We start from the raw sequence: 21,553 nt of genomic DNA on the forward strand, positions 1-21,553 counted from the left end.
AAGTGGTTAAGTTATCTGAATTATCCCAGGGGCAAAACAATCATTTTCCATCATACAATCTTCGAGAATCGTGATGTTCTATCATATTGAAATTCCTCATCGTCTGGATGGTCCTCTAGGGTGACAAAATTTAGTGTCTGCAGACCCATACGTTCAGACACAGTCCCCCTAAAATTACTGCCCCATCCCCTACAAAATGAAAAATCCCCCAAATCGATACTTTGTGCAGCGGATCCTATCATTCACCCCACGCTGGTGTAGGGCCACGCGACCCAGCAGCGATCTTCTTCCCAAATATTAATTCAAATCCTTTTATTTTAGAAATGAGGGAGACGTCTAATTCCTAATCATTCCCGTGCAATGAGCAAGAATGTAAGAAAACTACCCCAACTTGTAGAACGTTTGATGCCTCTGGCCCTCTGTCTCATAAGACCCATAATCTTCCACATGAGGATTGAATTGAACTGGCTATTCAGAGATCTTCTGCTTGTTTTTTGTTATCTCCATCTGACCAGTGACCATAAAGCCACGACTCAAGTAAACATTCCAAGTGAATCACAGGTATACATGTTTGACCACTAAATACACAAGATGTACATTACATGAGATTTATTGCACACCAAAAGCCACTGAATGAGGCTGCCAAAAGAAAACAAAAAAATGTAAAATATACTACAGCCACATGGGGCCAAGGTATATATCTCCTTTGTTTCCTTAAAAGTTCCCGCCAAAACCCAGTTCTTCAAACCTTCCTCCCTCTCTTTGCAAATCCTTCTATGAACTTCCCGTGAGCCACCCCCTTCCCTGCAAATTCAAATCCTCCTCTTTGCGAACTCCCAGCTATGCAAACCTCTCAATCGCCTGTTAGATTTCTGTTGAGGGTGGAAACCGCCATGGGAATCCATCTGGCCTTCCCCCTCTTTAGAGAGGACACGGCTCTGCAGAGAACAGTTGCAAACCCAGGGGAACTGTAGCTGTTACATGTATGGTTATCCTTGTCAATTCATACTGAACTGCCCAGCTGCTTCTAGTTCACATCATATGCTTGAGCCAGGAACAGCCCAAGATGCAGAAGCAAGAGCTATCCGACAGGAACTGTGGAGCTGTGCCATTTGGAGTGAAGCATGTACAGATATGGTCCGATGCTCAATCGATACTACAAGTGCATAGCAGGGACATACCAGATCCATGGCCATGGGAACTCTTTGCAGTGTTACATGACAATTGGTTTGTTTTGTAATGCGTAACAAGAATGATGTGGTATTAGCACATGACTAGCTAGTAGAGCTCACACACACAAGCTACCTGCATCTCTTTCATGTGATGATGTTATTGCTCTTTAATCTTAATCTAGTTTTATTTATCATCAAAATTTGGGGCCATGGCTAAGTGGTCGGATTTACGTGAAAGATGAGACGACAGAAGAGGTGGTAACCAAACCAGAGAGGAGGCCAACGACAGAAGCACTGTTGTAAGTACTTGGTTCCCCTTGCATAGAGTTGTTCCGAGAATCAATATAGGTATCATTACGGAAGGGTCCACCCACAAGTGCTCCAACAGCAACGTTTGGATTGGGATTAGTTGTAGAAAGCCACTGAAATCCATCATTGCAACCAGGATTTGCATACGCTGGAATTGAAGCTCCCCTGTGATGTACATATCGAGGATACTTACTTCCATACCCAACAAGATAGCTCATGTTCATTGGATTGTTGCCCAATACATAATCAGCCTGGGAGAGAGAAAGAGAATATTGCATGCCATCAGTAGAGATTCCCTATTATAACCGAGAAGCACCAGAAGAGGCTGGACAAAACCAATCTTCCTGCTGCACTCAGAAATGAGGCTGAACCTATTGACTAAAGGGTCCATGGATCACGTTCTTACAAGCCAAATTTCACATTGATAGGGTGACCCAAAGGATCCATCCTATAGTTTTTCATTGGGACGGTTAAATATAATATGGTGTATAAAGCACACAAAAAAAGGGGTGTACCCAGTGCACGAGGCTCCCGCCACTGTGGGGTCTGGGGAGGGTCATAATGTACGCACTACACAGCCTTACCCTGCTTTTTCACAGAGAAGCTGTTTCCAAACTCGAACCTGTGACCACTTGGTCACAATGGAGCAACTTTTATTGTTGCACCAAGGCCCGCCCTCAATATGGTGTATAAAGCACAAGGAAGCAAATGGGAGTTATAATTGAGAAGCCATTATCCTGGTGGGACATATCACCAGGCAGGTCCATAGCCCCTGGATATTTTACCACATTTATTAAATTAATTGATGAAACTGTTTACCTGGGACATGGCAAATTTGCGGAGGTCTTCTGGGGAGAAGTAATGACCATTACAATTGAGAGTTGCAGTCTGGGACGTGAGCATGTAATCACTGTAAAGAACAGCTAGGAATGCAGAAGCAACAGGATGCTGCAGAGAATCCCATTCGCTGACCCATATGAGACCACCTGCAATCATATAGATGCATTAAAATTATTACTTCACTTTAGTTCACCAAACTAGTTTACACTTTTTCTGGTGGTTATGAAAATTGAATGAAGTGGATGGTGGACCAAATGAAGTTAAACAGAAAGAAAAATAAGCAAGACTTGATCATGGTTCCAAACCCTAAAAAGGAATGCCCCCTGTTATGCATTCAACAATGGTACTCGCAAAACTCATTTTCTTTGGATACAACAGGGTAAATCTGATTTCATTCTACAAGAAAATTGAGGATGATGTTGCTCTATATCCCATATTCGACACATTCTCCACTTACAAACTATTGAATTGGCAAGACTGCTCTAGCCATAAATTCCGCTAGTTGGGGAATATTTCCATCCTTCCTTGAAAAGAAGGCCCTATGGCTAAAGATGTTTTTCATGAATAGGAGACAAATGGAATACAAGTTGGCTTCTAACAGTTTCAATTCTTGATCCATCCTTCTCATGTTCTGATATGCAGCCCTCCTATAGGCATGGAAGAGTTAAACACTTGATTGATTGATCATTCTCTCTTCAAGCATCATGTGAAGGTATAAATTCTATTAGTATGGACAACCAAGATTTCTGAACATGATTATTTGCATTTTTATGACGTATTCTCATCATATCTAGACTTCAGACCGACCAGGATGAGAGAATGTTCCACCATTCCATCTCCCAACTGCCACAGACATAATCCACATACATTGAGATTTAAGACAAAGTTTGGTGGGTCCCTCTAAGCAATGGTAAAGTTGTTCCATTTGAGTCAGGAAACAGCCTTTCCGCGAAGCAGGGTAAAGGCTGTATACAATATGACCCTCCCCAGACCCCGCAGTGGTGGGAGCCTCATGTACTGGGTACATCCTTTTTTGGGTGGGTCCCTCTAAAAGGGAAGCCAGTGGTGAGCATTGGACTGAAAATTACCATCTGTTCTGCTGTATGTGGTTGTTGGGGAATTAGGCAGGAGACCACACATAACAGCCTCGGCTGCATCCCGGTACTTCAGGAGGTCATTGTTCTCTGCATCTGAGACCTCTTTTGCACCAAATAAGTTTATCCTGGATAAAAGAACCTGCACCAAGATTTGATTATTTGCAAATGTTAGAAGTGGAGCCCAATGTCATTTGACATGCTTTTGCAGAATAAAGATAACATGAACAGCAATAAACATGGTCCACATAACATCTCTAACAGCAGTGCTGTGGATTAGGCATTTTCGTAAAATCTGACAAGCGTGTTTCTGATATATGTATAACCAGTACCAACAATTGGACTGATTACAGAGTAAGAAATTCCAGAATCAAGAGAAATAAAATGAGATCAAATCAACAGGTCTGCTGCTGCTTCCCTAATCCTCTTTCTTTCTCGTTTCTTCTTCTTCTTCAATTTTCTCAATTTTTTTCTCCTGATTTTATCCTTCTTTACCCAGGGTTTCTCCTTTTATTGCCCTTCTTCCCTTGTTTTTCCATTTAGGTTGCCTTCACAAAAAGCAGCCAGTCACCTTGGCCCTTGCAGACCGCCTGGACAGCTAGGCAGCATCGTGTAGGTGACACCTCGGCAATGCCTTGACAACTATGGTAATCAACTCAAAACTTTCGAAGTCTAGTAGCTAATTTTACTTCCAATTTTCAACCAAATTACTTGAATTGGAATAAGTAAATAAAGAATCCACTAGAAAAGTTTAATTCCATTTTTTGGTAAGGTTTTAAGTTAGTTACATAATGATGATTACAAAAGTATCCATTTTCTTTTAAACTTATTTTCGCTTCTCTTCATTTTCCTCTACTTGCAACCAGATTGAGCCTAAAGTGCTTGATACAGAAGAAAGAAGTTCTCTCTATATAATGGGCATGCATACCTGAGTTCCTGCAAGCTTATTATCCCAGCTAAACCATGTTGGCTTTCCCCAACCCACAAATGCTTCTCCATTTTGTACAGTGACATATTCTAGGTATGACCTGTTCCCAGTGGCATGATAGAGCCAGCTAGCAGCCCACAGGAGCTCATCTTCATATCCTGTAGAGTTGTAGTATGTCTGAACTTGAGGGATACTGACACTATAAGAAACTTTGTAATTATCCGCAAAAGTGAATAGTTGTTTGGCATGAGTAAGAAGTAATCCTGAGTATGTGGAGTTAGTAGTCTTGAACACCAGAGAAGCTGCTGCCATAGCAGCTGCAGTTTCTGCAGCAATCTCTGTCCCTGGAGAAGATGTATTCACCTGTGTTAGAGGCCTCATCTCAGACATGGTTTCAGGTCTCTCCCAACACTTGTGGTCTCTATCAGGATCACCAACCTGCCAAAATAACAAACACAACTTAGCATAGCTATTTCTTTTTGTTGATCCTCTTTTAACTTTTTATTGAATTAGCCCTTCCAAACAACAGCTTGGTCAAAATTTTCAGTGGGGACTTCGAAATCTGCATAGGTATCCTAGCCAAGGTATTTGTCAAGCTAGAATGCAGATACATTTTTACAGAAAGAAGACAATAAAATTAAACAAGATGTGATGTTGCTTCAATGGTTCAATGCCTCTTCAAGTTCACTGCTATAAGAGGCAACTGCTCAGTCCTATTATTAGTACTCGCCTACTCGGTAGTTCAGATGGTATCAAATCACGGTTCATTTCTTAAAGGCATAATGCAAGCCACAGAACCGTTTACATAACTGATGCTATAACACAAAAAGTACCAAATTGGAACTAGTGTAAAGAGTATCTGATTAACCTGAATATAAAGCACATTCTCAGAAGCATGGGCATTGATCAGGTAATCAGTTATCCATTTAAGTGATTCTTGAGCAGGCTCCAGCTGCTTGACTATGCTCATATGATCTCCATATTCAAGGATGGCCCATGACAACACAGTTGCAGTGAAAGCCAAAGGAAAACCAAATTTCATGTGATCACCAGCATCGTACAATCCTTTTGATAGATCAAGACCTTCTTCTCTCCCATCATCTAGAGCCGAATCCCCTCTCCAAGATATATTGTTATTAACCAACTTACCAGCTGCAAGAATGAAGTGACCATCTTTAAAAATTTGAGGCAAAGCACATGCATTAAGAAAGGAGTACAATGATAATTGAAGCAAGAATAATACTATTATTTCCACATAACATACAGAAAAAATTATCACAATAAGAAATTGCAAGAATTAATTTTATTTTTAAAGTAAAATCTACTGCAACAAGTCAACAACTTTCCAAATAAACCTTTATTTACAAGTGTAACAAATCCTTCTCATCAACAAGAAAACATTTCCAGCAATGAAACAATATAAGATATCTGGAAGCATATGACGAAAAAAAACACTGGGATAAGCAGAGGATACAAACGAACATTTTTGTACATCGAAAAATTGCACAGAGACATTAAGGGCGTCGGCATATTTCTGCGCAATGGCGCCGGAAAACCCAGGAGCGGGGGCAATGGCGCCGGGAGAACCAGGAACAGGGTTAATGCCGCCGGGAGTCCAAATAACGGGGGCAGCGCTTCCCTTCGAGTGATGAGATTTCTCTATTATAGTGTAAACCAAAGCTGCAGCAACTACAGCCACAACCAATAATACAATGAACCAGCCGCAGCATCCATTCGACTTCGAATCAGCTCCCATTCAATCTCTGCAACAAAACAATACTCTCTCTCTCTCTCTGAAGAAATTCCGTCCACGATAGAGGAGGCTTTGTAAAATGCTTCGAACAGAAGGCGGCAGCGACACTATACAAAATGCAGTCCCGCGGGATAAATCGTTTCTTTCAGTTTCTCTCACTCCTTTTTTTTTTATTGAATGACAAAAATGTCCTTGTCTTTTCCAGAAATCCCATAACTTGTTCGCACGTTTAAAATTAGACCTCAGACGGCTATGCCATTTAATTGATTTTCCCACCGAGAATCACGCTAACCACCTGAGAATCTGAGATGATGGAATCGATTAATACAGAAGTAACAAATCTGCCGTTGTTTTACATGGGCCCACATGATTGAGTCCAGATCAGCTCCCCACGTGGGGAAGAGATTACCGTCCCCCTCATCTATTAATCTGACATTTGTCCATAGATTAACTGAAGAATGAAAAAATAAGTACCGTTAAGGTTTTTTTTAATTTTATTTTTTCTGAGAAACGTTCTCTGCGTGGCACATTTATATTAGGTCAAACTGTCATTCGCCAACTAGTTTGGATCTCCAATTTTTACACACCATCATTTGAAAAAATAATTATTTAATAAATTTTGAAACCATTTGAAATTCCAATACCCAAAAATAAAAGTTTGAAATTATGACACAACTAAAGCTATGCTTGGTATGCAGTCTAAGTCGATTTCGCATTATCAGATCTAGAATGCGTTTCAAGAATATATAAATCGACGCATCCTAAATTCTATTTCAAGCTTTAACATAATATAACCTTAATCTCTTGGTTTAGAAACATTTTGAATCCATACGACCTAGGCAAGACCAAAATTAATTGAAAAGCACGTAGTAAACATTTTTTCAAAAGTTTACATTGTCTTTTTTTTTATTTTTTATAGAAAAAAGTTTACATTGTCAAAACTGTATAGTTCCTTATGAAGCGTATACGTTTGCATATCCCCAAACTAATCCATACAGTTTACATTGTCAAAACTGTATAGTTCCTTTGGCACTTTTCATCAAATCATATCCCTTAAATCCTTGTGACTTTGGTACGTGTTGATAATGTGATTTACCTAGTGAACAGTCTTGTTTTTTCTTTATTTTTTTTTCGTGACAACATGGTTGATGGCCGACTGTTGCTATGTTTCAATATGGTTGAACAATGACTTACTGAAGATTGATGAGATTTGCATCTTCAGTGGCCGTTGAACTTTCAAATCATTCTGTAAATTCATCAAATCTAGCAAACTTGCAGAGTTGCTAAGCCATCAACAATTTACCCATTGGACAAATTGATTGATTGTCATTAGAATACCAAATTCAAGGAGGGTGCATTTTGTTGTAACCAAAATGATGCACTGGAAAGCTGTAAGCTTGTAACTTTCTTTTGATTACCTTTTGTCTTATTCCTAAAAGTTATTTAAATTAAAGATAAAAAAAGATTTGTAAATAAACAAATGTTTTCATGCACAACCTACTTTAAATGCAGTCAGAATGGAATTTATGCCAATATGAAGTGACAAAAAAAGCCCCTACACCCCTTGTTTGATGGAGTTGATGGGAGAATCTCCCGTGTACAAATACCTTCCCCTAATTTGAAAATAACTTGCCATTGTGTATTCTCAAGGGCTTAATTGTTTTGAACACTTTTAAAGAAATGACATGAATTTGCACTCATTGGAATAAATATTATATTATAAGGATAAAAAAAGTAAGATTACAAATTCTTTTTCACTTTGATTACAAAAAGATTTTTCCATTAAAAGACATCATCTTAATGTAAGTGATGCATCAACAACGACATGATACTTGTACAAGGGAATTACATACAAGCAAGGATCAAGGAGCCATCTTCCTTATGGTATCGCATGCATGCCCCTTTTAAACATTAGTACATGTGTTTTGGTGTTGCAAGTGACAATTTATGCAATAAATACAGAACTAAATGAAGCATAACCTATGGCCTAATCAATCACCATCGGTTTTTACCAAGTAGCAGGGGGTAAAAAAGAAGAAAACATCATTTTTCCATTTGGAAACCGAACAAAATTGGTAAAAATGATGTTGTTGACACCTTTCAATGGGAGATTTATAATCACTCTGTTAGTGCAATATGTCTAGGCATTGCTATTCCTAGTAAAATTAAGAGAGACTCTAAAATAAATTTCACTTTGGGCTTCAAGGTTTACGGTTTTCACTTCAATTCAGGTAGCCTTTTTCGTGATTTGAACCCGAGATGTGGTGTCCAATTTTAATACCAAATGTTAAGTATTTGACCGATAAGCCAAAAACTCCAGAGCTAATGGAATGCAATAAATCAAGTAAATTAACCTATCTCATACTAAGCTGGCCCAATCTAACGCACATACACTAAAGCAGGTCGTAAACCCCACTCAGCACATAACAGCACAAAATAAGAAAACTAACCGAATTTGTAAAACATTCGATGCCTCCATAAGACTCGTAATCTTCACAGGAGGAATGAATTAAACGGGCTACTCTGGGATTTTCTACTTGCTTTTTGTTCTCCATCTGACCAAGAAACAACAACTCAGACAAGTATTTCCACTTTCCAGTGAAAGTAAAGGCGTAAACGTATAATCAATAATTGACACAAGCTCTATCATTACATGAGATCTATTGCACATGAAAAGCCACTGAATGAGGCAGCCAACAAAAATATAAGAGAACATATTATACAACAAATAGGGACCACAGCTAGATGATCTAATTTAAGTGAAAGATGAGACCACAGAGGAGGTGGTGACCAAACCAGATAGGAGGCCAATGACAACAGCACTGTTGTAAGTAGTTGGTTCCGTTTGCATGGAGTTGTTCCGGGAATCGATAAAGGTCTCATTAAGGAAGGGTCCACCCACAAGTCCTCCAATAGCAACATTTGGATTGGGATCAGTTGAGTTTAGCCACTTGAAGCCATCATCGCAGCCAGTATTTGCATCTACCGGAATTGAAGCTCCCCTGTGATGCACATATTGTGGATACTTACTTCCATACCCAACAAGATAGCTCATTTTCATTGGATTGTTTCCCAATACATAATCAGCCTGGGAGAGTAAGAAAAGAATACATACTGTCAGTAGAAATTTCCTTTTATCACAGAGAAGCACCAGAAGAGGCTGGACAAAGCCAATCTTCCTGCTGCACTCAGAAACGACGCTGAACTCACAACTAAAGGGTCCATGGATCATGGTCTTACAAGTCGAATTTCATCTTGATAGGATGAACCAAAGGATCCATCCTATAGTTTTTCATTGGCACGGATAAAAATAATTTGGTGCATAAAGAACAAGCAAGCAAATGAGAATTATAATCAAGAAAGCATTATCCTAGGTGGGACATGCCACCAGGTAGGTCCATAGCCCCTGAATGTTTTAGCACATGTATTAAATTGATTGATGAAACAGTGTACCTGGGAAGTGGCAAATTTGCGGAGATCTTCTGGAGAGAAGGAATCCCCATTACAACTGAAAGTTGCAGTCTGGGATGTGAGCATGTAATCACTGTAAAGAACAGCTAGGAATGCAGAAGCAACAGGATGCTGCAGAGAATTCCATTGACTGACCCATATGAGACCACCTGCATAAAAAAACTATATTAATTCTCGACTCGTGGAGAGGCAGTGACATCAGATATTTGGATTAATGATGTACCGGATGTCTGAATTTCATAAATGAGGAGAGGTCACTTAAGAAGTTTTGGAAATTGTATAGACGCATTAAATTTAAAAATTAACTTTAGCTTTACCAAACTACTTCACATTTTTCTGGTGGTTATGAAAATTGAATCAAGTGGATGGTGTGGGACCAAATGAAGTTAAACAGGAAGAAAAACGAGCAGGACTTGATCATGGTTCCAAACCCAATTGAGGAACACCTCCTGTGATTTATTCAACGATGGCACTGGCAGAATTCATTTACTTCAGCTACAACAGAGTGAATTTAAGGACATATTCTACAAGGAAATCGAGAATGATGTTTTCCAACACCCCATGTCATAAACATTCTCCACTTACAAACTATTAGTTGGCAAGACTGCTCTAGCCTGAAATTCCACTAATTGGGGGATATCTCCATCCATCCTTAAGAAGAAGGCTCCAAGACTAAAGATGTGTTTCATGAATAGGAACAAAATAGAACATAAGTTGGCTTCTAACAGTTTAAGTTCTTGCTCCATTCGTCTCATTCCCTGATATGCAGCCATCCGATGGACAAGGAAAAGTTAGTCAATTGGTCTCTCTTTCTCTTCATGTGAAGGTATTCTATTAGTCTGGACAGCCAAGAATTCTGAATGAGGCTATTTGCATTTCTGTGACGAATTCTCGTCACATATAGACTTGAGACCATTACAATGAGAAACAAGTTGGATCAGCATACATTGGAATTTAAGACAAAGTTTGGTGGGTCACTCTAAAAAAGAAGCAAATGGTAAATTAGAACTGAAAATTACCATCTGTTCTGCTTTTTGTGGCTGTTGGGGAACTTGGCAGGAGGCCACACATAACAGCCTCAGCTGTCTTTCGGTACATCTGGAGGCCACTGTTCTGTGCATTTGAGGCCGCTTTTGCACCAAATAAGTTTATCCTAGACAAAAGAACCTGCACCAAGATTTGATTATATGCAAATGTTAGAAGTGGAGCCCCATACCATCTGACATGCTTTGCAGAAGAAAGGTAACATGAACGACAATAAAGCACGGGAACATAGTAGTAGTATCTCTAACAGCAGTGCTGTGGATTAAGTACTTCGTAAAATTTGATGAAGTTTTCAGAATTTCAAGATTATAATATTTGACTAGTTTTGAAAATTTTGCAGTCTGAAATCTAGCTCAACTTTGATCAGGTATAATTCACAAGTTCTACTATCTAAATTTTTTAAAGTTTTAGAATTTTTTACATGGAGATTCAAATTTATAGTAAAACCAGATATAAGACCTACTTAAAAATGACTGGAATCTGAAATGTCAAAGGTTTGCTGAAACTTTCAAAGAGAGTCTATAGCACTTGCATGAGTGGGATCCATCAATTGCCTCCCACAATGAAAGAGGAGAATTTGTGGGCTTTGGTTTTATGACTGCACAGAAGATTCCAAGATTCTCCGAAGTCTTCAAACAGAATAAAATCAATAAATGGCTTGCAAATGTTTCTTTTTTTCTTGTTTATGACTTGCAAATTTTTAAATTGCCATTTTCCTTCTTTATGATTTTTTTTTTTGGGGGGGGGGGGGTTGAGGTGGGTAGAGGGTTAAGTAATATTGTTACTAGGCCAGTATATGATTACAAGAATAAATAAATATTGAATGAAAGATGCTCTTTCTAATATTTGATTTCAAGAGCATATGAGATATGCTTGTATTTGCTGCGCTTACAGAACAATAATGGTGAAAGTGCAAAATATAACAAAAGATTGACTGGATAAAAGAATTTCCACTCCCTTATTATACATACCTTTGCAAAGAACCCATTAAACAAATAAAGACGTACAATATATGGTTTATTCTTGGAGCCACTCTAATAAAACTCAACATACATCTAAACAGTGAGGCTCCGTCTGATTGGGTGTAAATGGAAAGGAAGTGAAACTAAAACAGAAATAAATGGAAACTTTTCTAATCATTACCAACGATGATTGTGCAACTAACATAGTTATCAAGGTGAAAAGGTGAGCCCAGGCGGGGGCTAGGCACTTTGGCACTAGGTGGATGCCTTGGCAATTAAGGTGTGCAACCTAAAGAGGTGAGGGTGTTCCTGTAAAATATTAAGTTTTTAAGGTGGTTATGGGTGGATTATCCTTGTACTCAAAAAATAAAAATTTTCAATGGATCGGATATTGATCCATATCCACAATACGATTAGTTCTAAAATTTCAGTTGTTATATAAGGCTTTAGTACCCGTATCCTACTCATTGGCTTGCACTGATAAAATATGAAATGTACTGTTTTAAACTTATAAAATAACTCAATCTCAAACATGGAACTAAATCTTGGTTGAAACTGACCGAAATCTCTGAGTTGTTTCAGTTTCGGGCCTGGCCGAAACGAAACCCAGGGAGACCCGGACAGCACAGCCAGCTGCAAGGACAGGTAGGTACCCTTCTCCTTTTTCTCTTTCTTCTTCTTTTTCTTCCAGTGGCTGCCTGGCTGACGGCAATAATAGCAGCAGAGACTACAGCTGATGCAGATTTCTAGCAGAAGAAAGAAGAAACAGAAAAGAAGTTCCAACGGTTGGGTTGATCTGGTTCAACCTTGAACAAGTTTTCGGGTTTGAATCAACCTGTGGTTCAGTTCCTAGTTCAGGATAAGGCTTTTGGTTCCAGAATTTCAGGTTTACTGATCACTTCAGGAATTTGGAGATCAGCCAAATCATGGAGCAGTATTTTTGGCTGGATTAGGGACTTTATAAGTCCAGCCTTAGTTGGTTATTTGTTTCAGTTTTTGGGTCTGTTTACGACGCCCACTCACAGCCTGTGGCTGGAAGGGGTCGTTCTGTTATTATTTCTTTCATTATTTAATTGTTTGGGTCAAGTAGGGAGTCTCCAACAGCAGCCAACGATTGGGAAATTTAGGACAGTTTAGACTTCTGTTTTATTTCACTTTTGGTCCGATATTATAAATATGTAAAGGGTTATAGCCTCCATATGATCTGTTTAATTGAAGAACTTTTGGTCTGACTTGGGCCTAAGGATTTCAGACTACTCTTGTGAGATCCAAGAGTGTACTTCCGAGGATTCAGAAGTGGATCTGATTGATTTCAGATTGTTAACCAGGTGGATTCCTGACTGTATTCCTTCTCTATCTTTCTTCGTTTCCCCAAAATCACATAAAAGGTCAGATTTTTTTACTTTCTCTATCCTGCAATTTGATTTTCTGATGATAAATTCAGTTTGAGTTTATCATATATTGCTTGAAATTGCCATCAATTAGTGTAGCTTTTCTTAAACTTCATTTCTGTTATTGCATCTAAACCTAATCGATTTCCTAGTACTATCCAAACTCTTCAAATCTGGTTTTTCCCTTAACTGTTCAATCTATTACTAATCTGGCTACTGTTTAATGCTCGATCCTTCATATCAGTTCATGATTAATAATAACTTTGAACCCCTGAGTTTCCTGCATATTAATTTCTCTGTTTACCTGGATTTCAAGAATCCTACCCCAATAGGATTGTTTCATTGCTGAGAATCTGACCTTCAGATTTTCTCTCAGACTTTCTCTCAGACTTTAAAGGGCTATTCTACCTTCAGATCGGACCCCTCAACCAGACTTTGGTCCAGATAAGAATTGCCATAATTCTGTTATCCAATTTCTCTTATTTCTGGTCATTCCTTAATCCCTGCGATTCTGGTTTCAGTTGGTTTTCTACCCTATTCCCTAGGTGGTTAGAACTCCACTAGCAGCTCCTTCTTCTTTGTTCTCCTCCTCTCTTTTTTTTTTTTTCTCTCCTGCTGGTGCTGGCTCTGGCCGTGGCAATAGCAGAGCTGCTGCCTCCCTAACCCTCATACTATCTCGTTTTTTTCTCTTCTTCTTTTGCTTCTTTTGCTTTCTCCCAATTTTAACCTTTTTCCCCAGGGGTTTCCCCTTCACAGAAAAGGCGAGTCACCTTGTCTCTCACTAACTGCATGGACGCTAGGCAGCATTGTGTAAGTCACACTTAATCAATACCTTGACAACTTTGGCAACCAACTCAAAACTTTCTAAATCTAGTAACTAATTTTCCTTCGCTTTTCAACCAAATTACTTGGATTCAAATGGGTAAACAAAGAATCCACTAGAAAAGTTGAATTCCATGTTTGGTAAGGTTTGAAGTTAGTAACAAAATGATGATTACAGAAGTTTCCAATTTCTTTTTTAAATTAATTTCCATTTTCCTTTAATTGCAACCAGATTGAGCCTAAAGCGATTGATACAAAAGCATGTTTATAATGGGCATGCATACCTGAGTTCCTGCGAGCTTGTTATCCCAGCTAAACCATGTTGGATTTCCCCAATCTGCAAAAGCTTTTCCATTTTGTACAGTGACATATTCGAGGTACGACTTGTCCCCAGTGGCATGATAGAGCCAGCTAGCAGCCCACAGGAGCTCATCTTCATATCCTGTAGAATTGTAGTATGTCTGAACTTCAGGGATGCTGGCACTATAAGAAACTCTGTAAGTATCTGCAAAAGTGAATAGTTGTTTGGCATGCTTAAGAAGCGATCCTGAATACGTGGAGTCAGTAGTCTTGAACACCAGAGAAGCTGCTGCCATAGCAGCTGCAGTTTCTGCCGCAACATCTGCCCCTGGAGAAGATGTATTCACCTGAGTAAGAGGCCTCTTCTCGGACATGTTTTCAGGTCTCTCCCAACACTTATGGTCTAGTTGAGGATCACCGACCTGCCAAAATATAAACAACTCAGCATAGCTGTTTCTTTTTCTTTTTGCTGGATTAGCCTTCCAAACTACAGCTAAGTCAGAATTTTCATCAGTGCCTCTTCAAATTCACTGCTATATGAGACAATTGCTCACTCCTGTTCTAAAATACGCAGTAGTTTAAATGGTATCAAATCACGGTTCATTTCTTAAAACGCAAATCACATAACAATTTAGGTAACCAATGCTAGAACACCAAAGGTACCCAGGTGATTGGAAACAGGAATTATAGTGTTAGAGTGTCTGGTTAACCTGAATATAAAGCACATTGTCAGAAGGATGGGCATTGATCAGGTAATCAGTTATCCGTTTAAGCGACTCTTGAGCAGGTTCCAGCTGCTTGACTACGCTCATCTGATCTCCATATTCAAGGATGGCCCATGACAACACAGATGCAGTGAAAGCCATAGGAAAACCAAATTTCATGTGATCACCAGCATCGTACATTCCTTTTGACAGATCAAGACTCACTGCTTTCCCATCTGCTAGAGCCGAATCCCCTCTCCAAGATATCGGGTTATTAACCAACTTACCAGCTGCAAAATGAAGTAGTTTTAATTTTATTAAAGTGAAAACTAGTGCAACAACATTCTAAAATAAACGTTTCTTCTGGACCCGTACAGTACTGAGGTGCATCATAATGCAAAAAAAGGGTAACAACTAAGTACTTATAGTAAACCATTCTCGCGTAGTCAATAATCAAATGCAATACTCTGCACAATCAGATCTCCTTTTCATAGGATTACAGTAAACAAAACTAAAGAATCTGTCACTTACATATAAAGCTTTTATAGAATAAGAGATCTGGAAGTGTATGCGACGCTAGGGTTAAACATCGAAGCATATGATGAAAATAAACTGGGATAAGAAAGAAGATACAACTTACATTTTTGTACATCCAAGAATTGGACGGCGAGTTTAAGTGCGTCCGCGTATTTCTGGGTAATGGCGCCGGGAGGCCCAGGAACGGGAGCAGCGGCGCCTCCCTTTGAATGATGAGTTTTCTTTACTACAGTAAGTGCCACGGCGCCGGCGATGACAAGCACAACCACTAACACAATGAACCACCCGCACCATCCTCCCTTCGACTTCGAATCAGCTCCCATTCTACTCTGCAACAAAACAAAACAATGCTTCCTCTCTCTAAAGAGATTTCGCGTTTCAACAACTAAAAGTTAAATGAATCTGTAGGATTTTTATCACTCTGAAACGAAACGAATTGTTCGAGATCTTCACAACAAATGGAGTTCTTCGCAGCAAACGATGACAGTTTCTACTTACTATGTTTTCCAAACACCAACCGAAGGAGATATCTGAAACTACCAGAGATAAATGTAGTTAGGAGATCTCGTGGTGTTCAGAATCAATGGAAGAAGCTTAAATACGATACGGCGAGAGCTAGATCTCGGCCGAAGTGACCGATGATTGTCCACGATCCAAAAGTAGGTGGCGTCACCGACAGTCCAACACACACAAAACGCAGTTATGAGTTGCGACTTGCCGCGGGATAAAAATCTTTACTTTTCAGTCTCTCTCTCCTCTTTTCTTTATACTAGAACCGAAGAGAGGGTTGGGTACGCCGCCAGCTTTCGATATAATGATATATACCAATCGAAGGTAAGTCACGTGCTGAGAACCAGACAATCTGACATTATGCTCAGCCTTTTTCCTAAAATGAAAACTACACTAGTTAGACCTTATTCTACCAAACAGAAGTTGAAGTTACACCTTATACGACTATGACATTTAGGTTTCTACCAAACAAAAACAAAAAAAGACTATGACATTTAGGTGACTTTTGCCTATGAATCATGGGGGTGTCAAAGGAAAATTATCTCCTCAATTTACATGTCCGTCAATTTCTTCCATTCCATCTAATAGGGGGAGGTGAACCCCACCCGAGTAGTATATTCAGGTAGAGGGTAGGGTGATCATTTTCATTTCCTATCAGATGGAATTGAGGAAATTGATGAACAGATAAATTGAGACGACAAAGATCCGATGTCAATCGATGGATTTTAATTGGACAAAATCGATTTTAGTGTAGACATAGATGAATCTGAAACCAAATCAATCACTAAAGAATCAATTCCATACGGTTTTGGTCGTGTTAGGTACCCAAGTACTTGTTTTAAGGGCAAATTGATTCCTTATAATCGTAGGTCACTGTTGCCTTGACTCTGTTAGTGGCCTTTAGTTATGATGGACCCTTGATTCTTAGTTTAGAATTGATCCCTTAAGTTGAATGATGCAATAGTTAACCATATTGTTCTCGAAGGTCAATCTCAAAAAACAGTGAGGGATCGAGACTGGGCCGAGCCAACAACCAACTTCAGCTTCTAGGGATAGTAGGTTTTTATTTTTTTCCAACCCTTGTAGTGGACTGGTCGAAGCCAGTAGCATCGACAGAGCTATCACAAAAAAAGGACGTCAGGTTCCTCGATTGTCAATTTGTATTGTATAAACAGCAAAAAAAAGAGAGATTTTGGTGGCATGTCATTCTCTGATTAAAAAGAACGAAAGATTGTCACACTGATTCATTTTCGATAAAAAAACAAAAAAAAATGGATCAAACATTGAGAATGTTTTCATTGGTCACCATCTAATCACTTTTTTTTTGTTTGGTAGAACACCATCTTAACACTTTAACCCAATGAAGCTTAGAGCCCATATGCTTTTCACTTTAAAGTTACATTTAATTTTGATGTTCTTTCACTTTTGTCTGCTCCTCTTCTCATTTTGGCGAGTTCAGATCTGCTACCCACATGGGGACGTGTGGGGACAGATCTGAACCCTCTAGGAGGTGTGGAACCCACACCCCATGGAAGGGTCAGATCTATCCCCACCCGTCCCCATGTGGGTAGCTGATCTAGATTCCACTTTGACCCCGTTTGTTTAGAAGGGAAGGTGAGGTGGGATTGTTGGGAAGATGAGACCCACATGTTGGTGGGGTTTTGTTGGGTGAAAATGTGAAGATAAAATTAAGGTAAAATTACTTTTCCCATGATAAGCAACCGAAGTCTCACCAATTGAATAGCAAAGGGGTGGAATTTTGAAGTGACACATCAGCAGACAAAACAATTAATAATGTCTCCTTAGTTTTTGTAAATTTACCACTCCAAATTAACCAAATAAGATTGTGTTTTGAGTGCTTTAGATATGGCTTTGATCCAATCTGACTTAAGAAAGAGAGAGATCTTTATTTTAATTGGATTAGATTCATTAGTGCTCATTTATGACACCTTTTTTTGCGCTTACCAGTTTACAATTCCCCCACACCCCACAAGTAAGTATGATGTGGTAATTTTAGTGTAACTAATTAGGAAAAAAATAACTTTGTTTGAGAGTGTACGTCCAATATCCAGACACATGGGGGTGAAATGATCACCCCACCCCCAAGAAAACGGAATTGCCGCTTAGACGGTTGTTTCCATGTGTGCTCTGATTTGTCCCTACACTGATGCAAGGACCACACTCCCGGACAGAGGACACCTTCCCTTGTACCAATGCACCCCATTGATAGTCTAACACACCCTCTTGGTAGTCCTTTGTAGGAGAAATTTGTGAGTATAGTTAAAACATTGAGTTCTCTAAAATTTCTCTAGGTGTGACCGGTGACCACACAACTACAAGAATTTCAATGTGAGAACTTTGGGGCATTTTTTTATTAGGGCAACCCTCCCTTTTGCCAACCTATTTAGATCTCCTATTTTAACAAGCCATTTAAAATTCTATTACCTAAAAATAAAAGTTTGAAATTATGACATCTAAATTTTACTTGAGATCATAGAATTATATAATCTCAATCTCTTAGTTTAAAACATATTGTAGCCAAACGAACTTGGCAAGACCAAAAGTAACTGAATGGAACCTAGTAAACTACGTTGAAGCCCATGTCATTTCTAATCTGGTTCCCAGGTCACTTCTAATTTGGACCTTGAATTTTTTCTTTACGATGTTAATTGCCTACTCATCATTGCCATTTTTATTTTTTATTTTTTATTTTTTTATATTTTTATGGTCAAGAGCAGGGCCTTTTAGCCCCTTTATTTAAAGAGAGCAAGGTTCTTGTTTTTAGAATAGCAGGATTTATAATAAAACAAGGTGACTTAAGCCACCAAACACAAGATAATTGAAGACGGATGCCCTTTTTGCCATGGCACGGGCATCCTTGTTTTTTTCCTACCCCCCCCCCCCCGACCCCCACCCTTCGTGTAACGCTTCATTCATGGGGACCCAAACCTAGGAGCCCATGATTGAAGCACATCGTCCTAAACCATCTGAGCAAACTCACGGGGGTATGGACATCCCTATATTTCCAAATCTGCCGAAGTAATGAAACCCATTGTATTACAGCATCAGCATAGATGATTGATACAAAAAAGTAGAGAACACTTCCTTCAAAGAGTTACCTTGTAAACTTTGGATAGAAAGTTTGAAGGGGAAAAAATCAACAAGAAAAAGCAAAAGAACAACGGAAAAGAGCATGTCAAACTGATTCCTCTGAAGCACCACAAAGAGGACACAATGCGTTAGTAGCAACACAATGTTTAACAATAGACGATTTAACAGCTAAATTGTTCGAGCAACAATGCCGAAAAAAATGCTGAAGCTTAGGAAGCATTGTTAAATTCCAAATTTTCTTCCGAATTGGGTCTAATACCTACGCAAGAACTCCTTGGCCGATTGTTTACATTAATGGATAATGCAAAGTGATAAGCAATTTTAACAAGAAAAAAATCATTATTAGCAGGAAACCAGAACCAAGAATCATCTTGTGGGTACAGAGACGGGACCCAAGCATCCTCAAAGATATTTATAGAAGAACCCGTACTTACTTTCCTCCTCAGACCTTGAATCAAAAGGTCCCTACTCAATGGAATGAACGAGAACCATTGAGTAATGGCAAAAGAACTGTCGATGACGTTGGCTCGATGACGTTGGCAATTATATTGTCGTCGAAGAAGGTGATGTTGTGACATTGAGAAGTGTTATCAGAATCCAACGTGCTTCTTTTGTTGTTGCAGACATTGAGCTTTCTTTGGAAACTTAGGCTCTGTATGGCAATGTTTTTTGTTTTAAAAAAAAAACTTCTAACCAAAAAAAAAAAAATATCTGATTCTAGATCCAAGTGTCCAACACAGTTTTTCGTGCGATCTATGTTTTTTGAGCGTAAATGTTGTATGGTAACATTGAAAAAAGAAAAGAAGCTAGAAAACGTTTCAATTAAGAAGAAAAAGAAACCTGTATGGGTTGCACCAAATATAATCGCTTATGTCGTTTATAAAAAATTACGTAAAATGCCACCTACACTATAATTTTTATACTTATGCTTTTCGAAGGTAAAAATAAATAAAAAATCCCCAAGTGGTCCAATCTTACACAACTAATCAAACAAAGAGGCCAGGATGTTGTCTTAAAGTACAATACATAACTAGTTTCACTTTCTTAGTCATTATTAAAATAGTATTCATAACAGGAAGAATCTGAGATATAGGGAAACCTAGAGATCACAGAAGTTTATAGCAATCAATTAAATCATCCCATGGCAATTGAAGTTCATAGCAATATAAGACTAAAAATTCCTGAGCTATGTGAAATATTTTAGATTCCTCCAAATGGTTCAAGACTACCTCGATTGTCACTTTTTATGCTAGTAGCCTTATTAGAGTTCAGATACTCTGGAACTTTCTTGAATAGATTTTTTTTTTTTTCAGATTTTCCTTTTTATGTCGCATTAAAAAGCATGGGTTGACTAATGCCCTAAAAACCCAAGGAAACTTGAGCCAAAACAAAGGAACACCACCTTACATTGTGCAAAGAATGATATTGTATACACTATTCTCAGCATATCAAATTTCTTAAATCCTATAGAGCTTGAAGTACATCACAAAGAAATTTAGATTTTCACACGGACAAAGAACATGGACAGAGATAATATTTAAGTTCATAACAGTCGAATTTGAGATATAGGGAAACCAAATTAGGAAATTGAAGTTCATAGCAATCAAAGTCCCATAACAATTGAAGTTATCAGCAATCGTAGTTCATAACCCTAACTCAAAGTGATTGAACCCTACATTTACAAAAAATAGGGTTCATAAAACCCTAACTCCAAGTAATGATCGAATATGAGATTTAGAGTTCATAAAACCCTTACTCCAAGTAAGGATTTTTGTCAAATTGAACCCTACATTTAAAAGAAGTTCATACCTTACGTTAAAAGAGAGTTGAGGACGACGAGTTTCAAGTTCGGTTGAATCACTAGAGTCATTGAAAGTTGCAGTTTTCCGAATCTGTTGAATCTTTCAAGCTTCCAAAGAAATGTTACAAAGGTCGATTATGATATATTGCAAGTTCGGTTGAAGCACTAGAATCGTTGAAAGATGGAGGTCGAAGTTGAGATCGCAAGAAATATGGAGGTCGAAGGATCACAGACGTTGTGCGATTCCAAAGCCAAGATCGCAAGAAGATGGAGGTCCCAAGTAAGACGGTTGTGAGGTCGACAAACCTCTCCAGTTCGATAGTTCGATAGTTCGAATGCCTTGGTTTTAGGTCGAAATTATACATTTGTGAGGCATTGTTATGTTTTGATGATAAATATCATAAATATCCCTCTCTCAAATCGGTGTTTCTTCTCAAATGGGGCTCAAAACTGTTCCAAAGTGCCCGTTTCGTTTAAAAAAACGAACACAGAAAGCAAGCCGGTCGGACATATTATATAGTTTTCACCCTATTTCAGTTAAAAAAAAAACACCAAAAAACAACTAGAATCGATTTTTTGAAAAGAGTAGGGCTGCAACAGGGTCGAGTTGGCCCATGCTTTATAGAATCCTAATCCAATCCTAAGTCCCCTTAGTTGGGCCCAGGCCTGACACGACGTTGACTCAGGACCAAAAAAATCCACACCTGATCCGCCCTCAGGGTAGGGCCGGGCTGACCCTGATTGGCCCTGATCATGGGGAGAGGGAAAAAAATGCATGGGCAGAAATGAGCTAGAAAGAATATT

The 21,553-nt window shown here is 38.8% G+C and overlaps 1 protein-coding gene across 3 annotated transcripts; it reads right to left on the reverse strand.

Moving 5' to 3' along the window:
* Window positions 1-1,342: 1,342 nt before the first annotated feature.
* LOC122661753 (endoglucanase 24) lies at window positions 1,343-15,838 on the reverse strand. 3 transcript variants are annotated; one of them, XM_043857258.1, is made up of 6 exons: window positions 15,431-15,838; window positions 14,797-15,080; window positions 14,071-14,508; window positions 10,587-10,734; window positions 9,550-9,716; window positions 1,343-1,732 (listed from the first exon to the last, which is right to left on the reverse strand). In XM_043857258.1, exons 1-6 carry the CDS (start codon window positions 15,648-15,650, stop codon window positions 1,400-1,402), a joined length of 1,590 nt encoding a protein of 529 aa, XP_043713193.1. In that variant the 5' UTR covers window positions 15,651-15,838; the 3' UTR covers window positions 1,343-1,399. The 3 variants fall into 3 exon arrangements, with proteins under 3 accessions (XP_043713193.1, XP_043713191.1, XP_043713192.1); XM_043857256.1 differs by lacking the exons at window positions 9,550-9,716; window positions 10,587-10,734; window positions 14,071-14,508; window positions 14,797-15,080; window positions 15,431-15,838 and adding exons at window positions 2,301-2,467; window positions 3,410-3,557; window positions 4,344-4,781; window positions 5,212-5,495; window positions 5,826-6,125; XM_043857257.1 differs by lacking the exon at window positions 1,343-1,732 and adding an exon at window positions 8,696-9,184.
* Window positions 15,839-21,553: the final 5,715 nt, after the last annotated feature.

Source organism: Telopea speciosissima, chromosome 5, assembly GCF_018873765.1.
Source record: "Telopea speciosissima isolate NSW1024214 ecotype Mountain lineage chromosome 5, Tspe_v1, whole genome shotgun sequence".
Classification (NCBI taxonomy): domain Eukaryota; kingdom Viridiplantae; phylum Streptophyta; class Magnoliopsida; order Proteales; family Proteaceae; genus Telopea; species Telopea speciosissima.

Bases quoted from the DNA above. Each gene is read 5' to 3' on its own strand.
- LOC122661753 (XM_043857256.1), bottom strand. From the start codon at position 6,099: ATGGGAGCTGATTCGAAGTCGAATGGATGCTGCGGCTGGTTCATTGTA. The intron at 5,496-5,825 runs GTTCGTTTGTAT...TCATTCTTGCAG, and splicing joins ATTTTTCGATGTACAAAAAT to CTGGTAAGTTGGTTAATAAC. The intron at 2,468-3,409 runs GTAATTTTCAGT...ATATGATTGCAG, and splicing joins CACATACAGCAGAACAGATG to GTGGTCTCATATGGGTCAGC.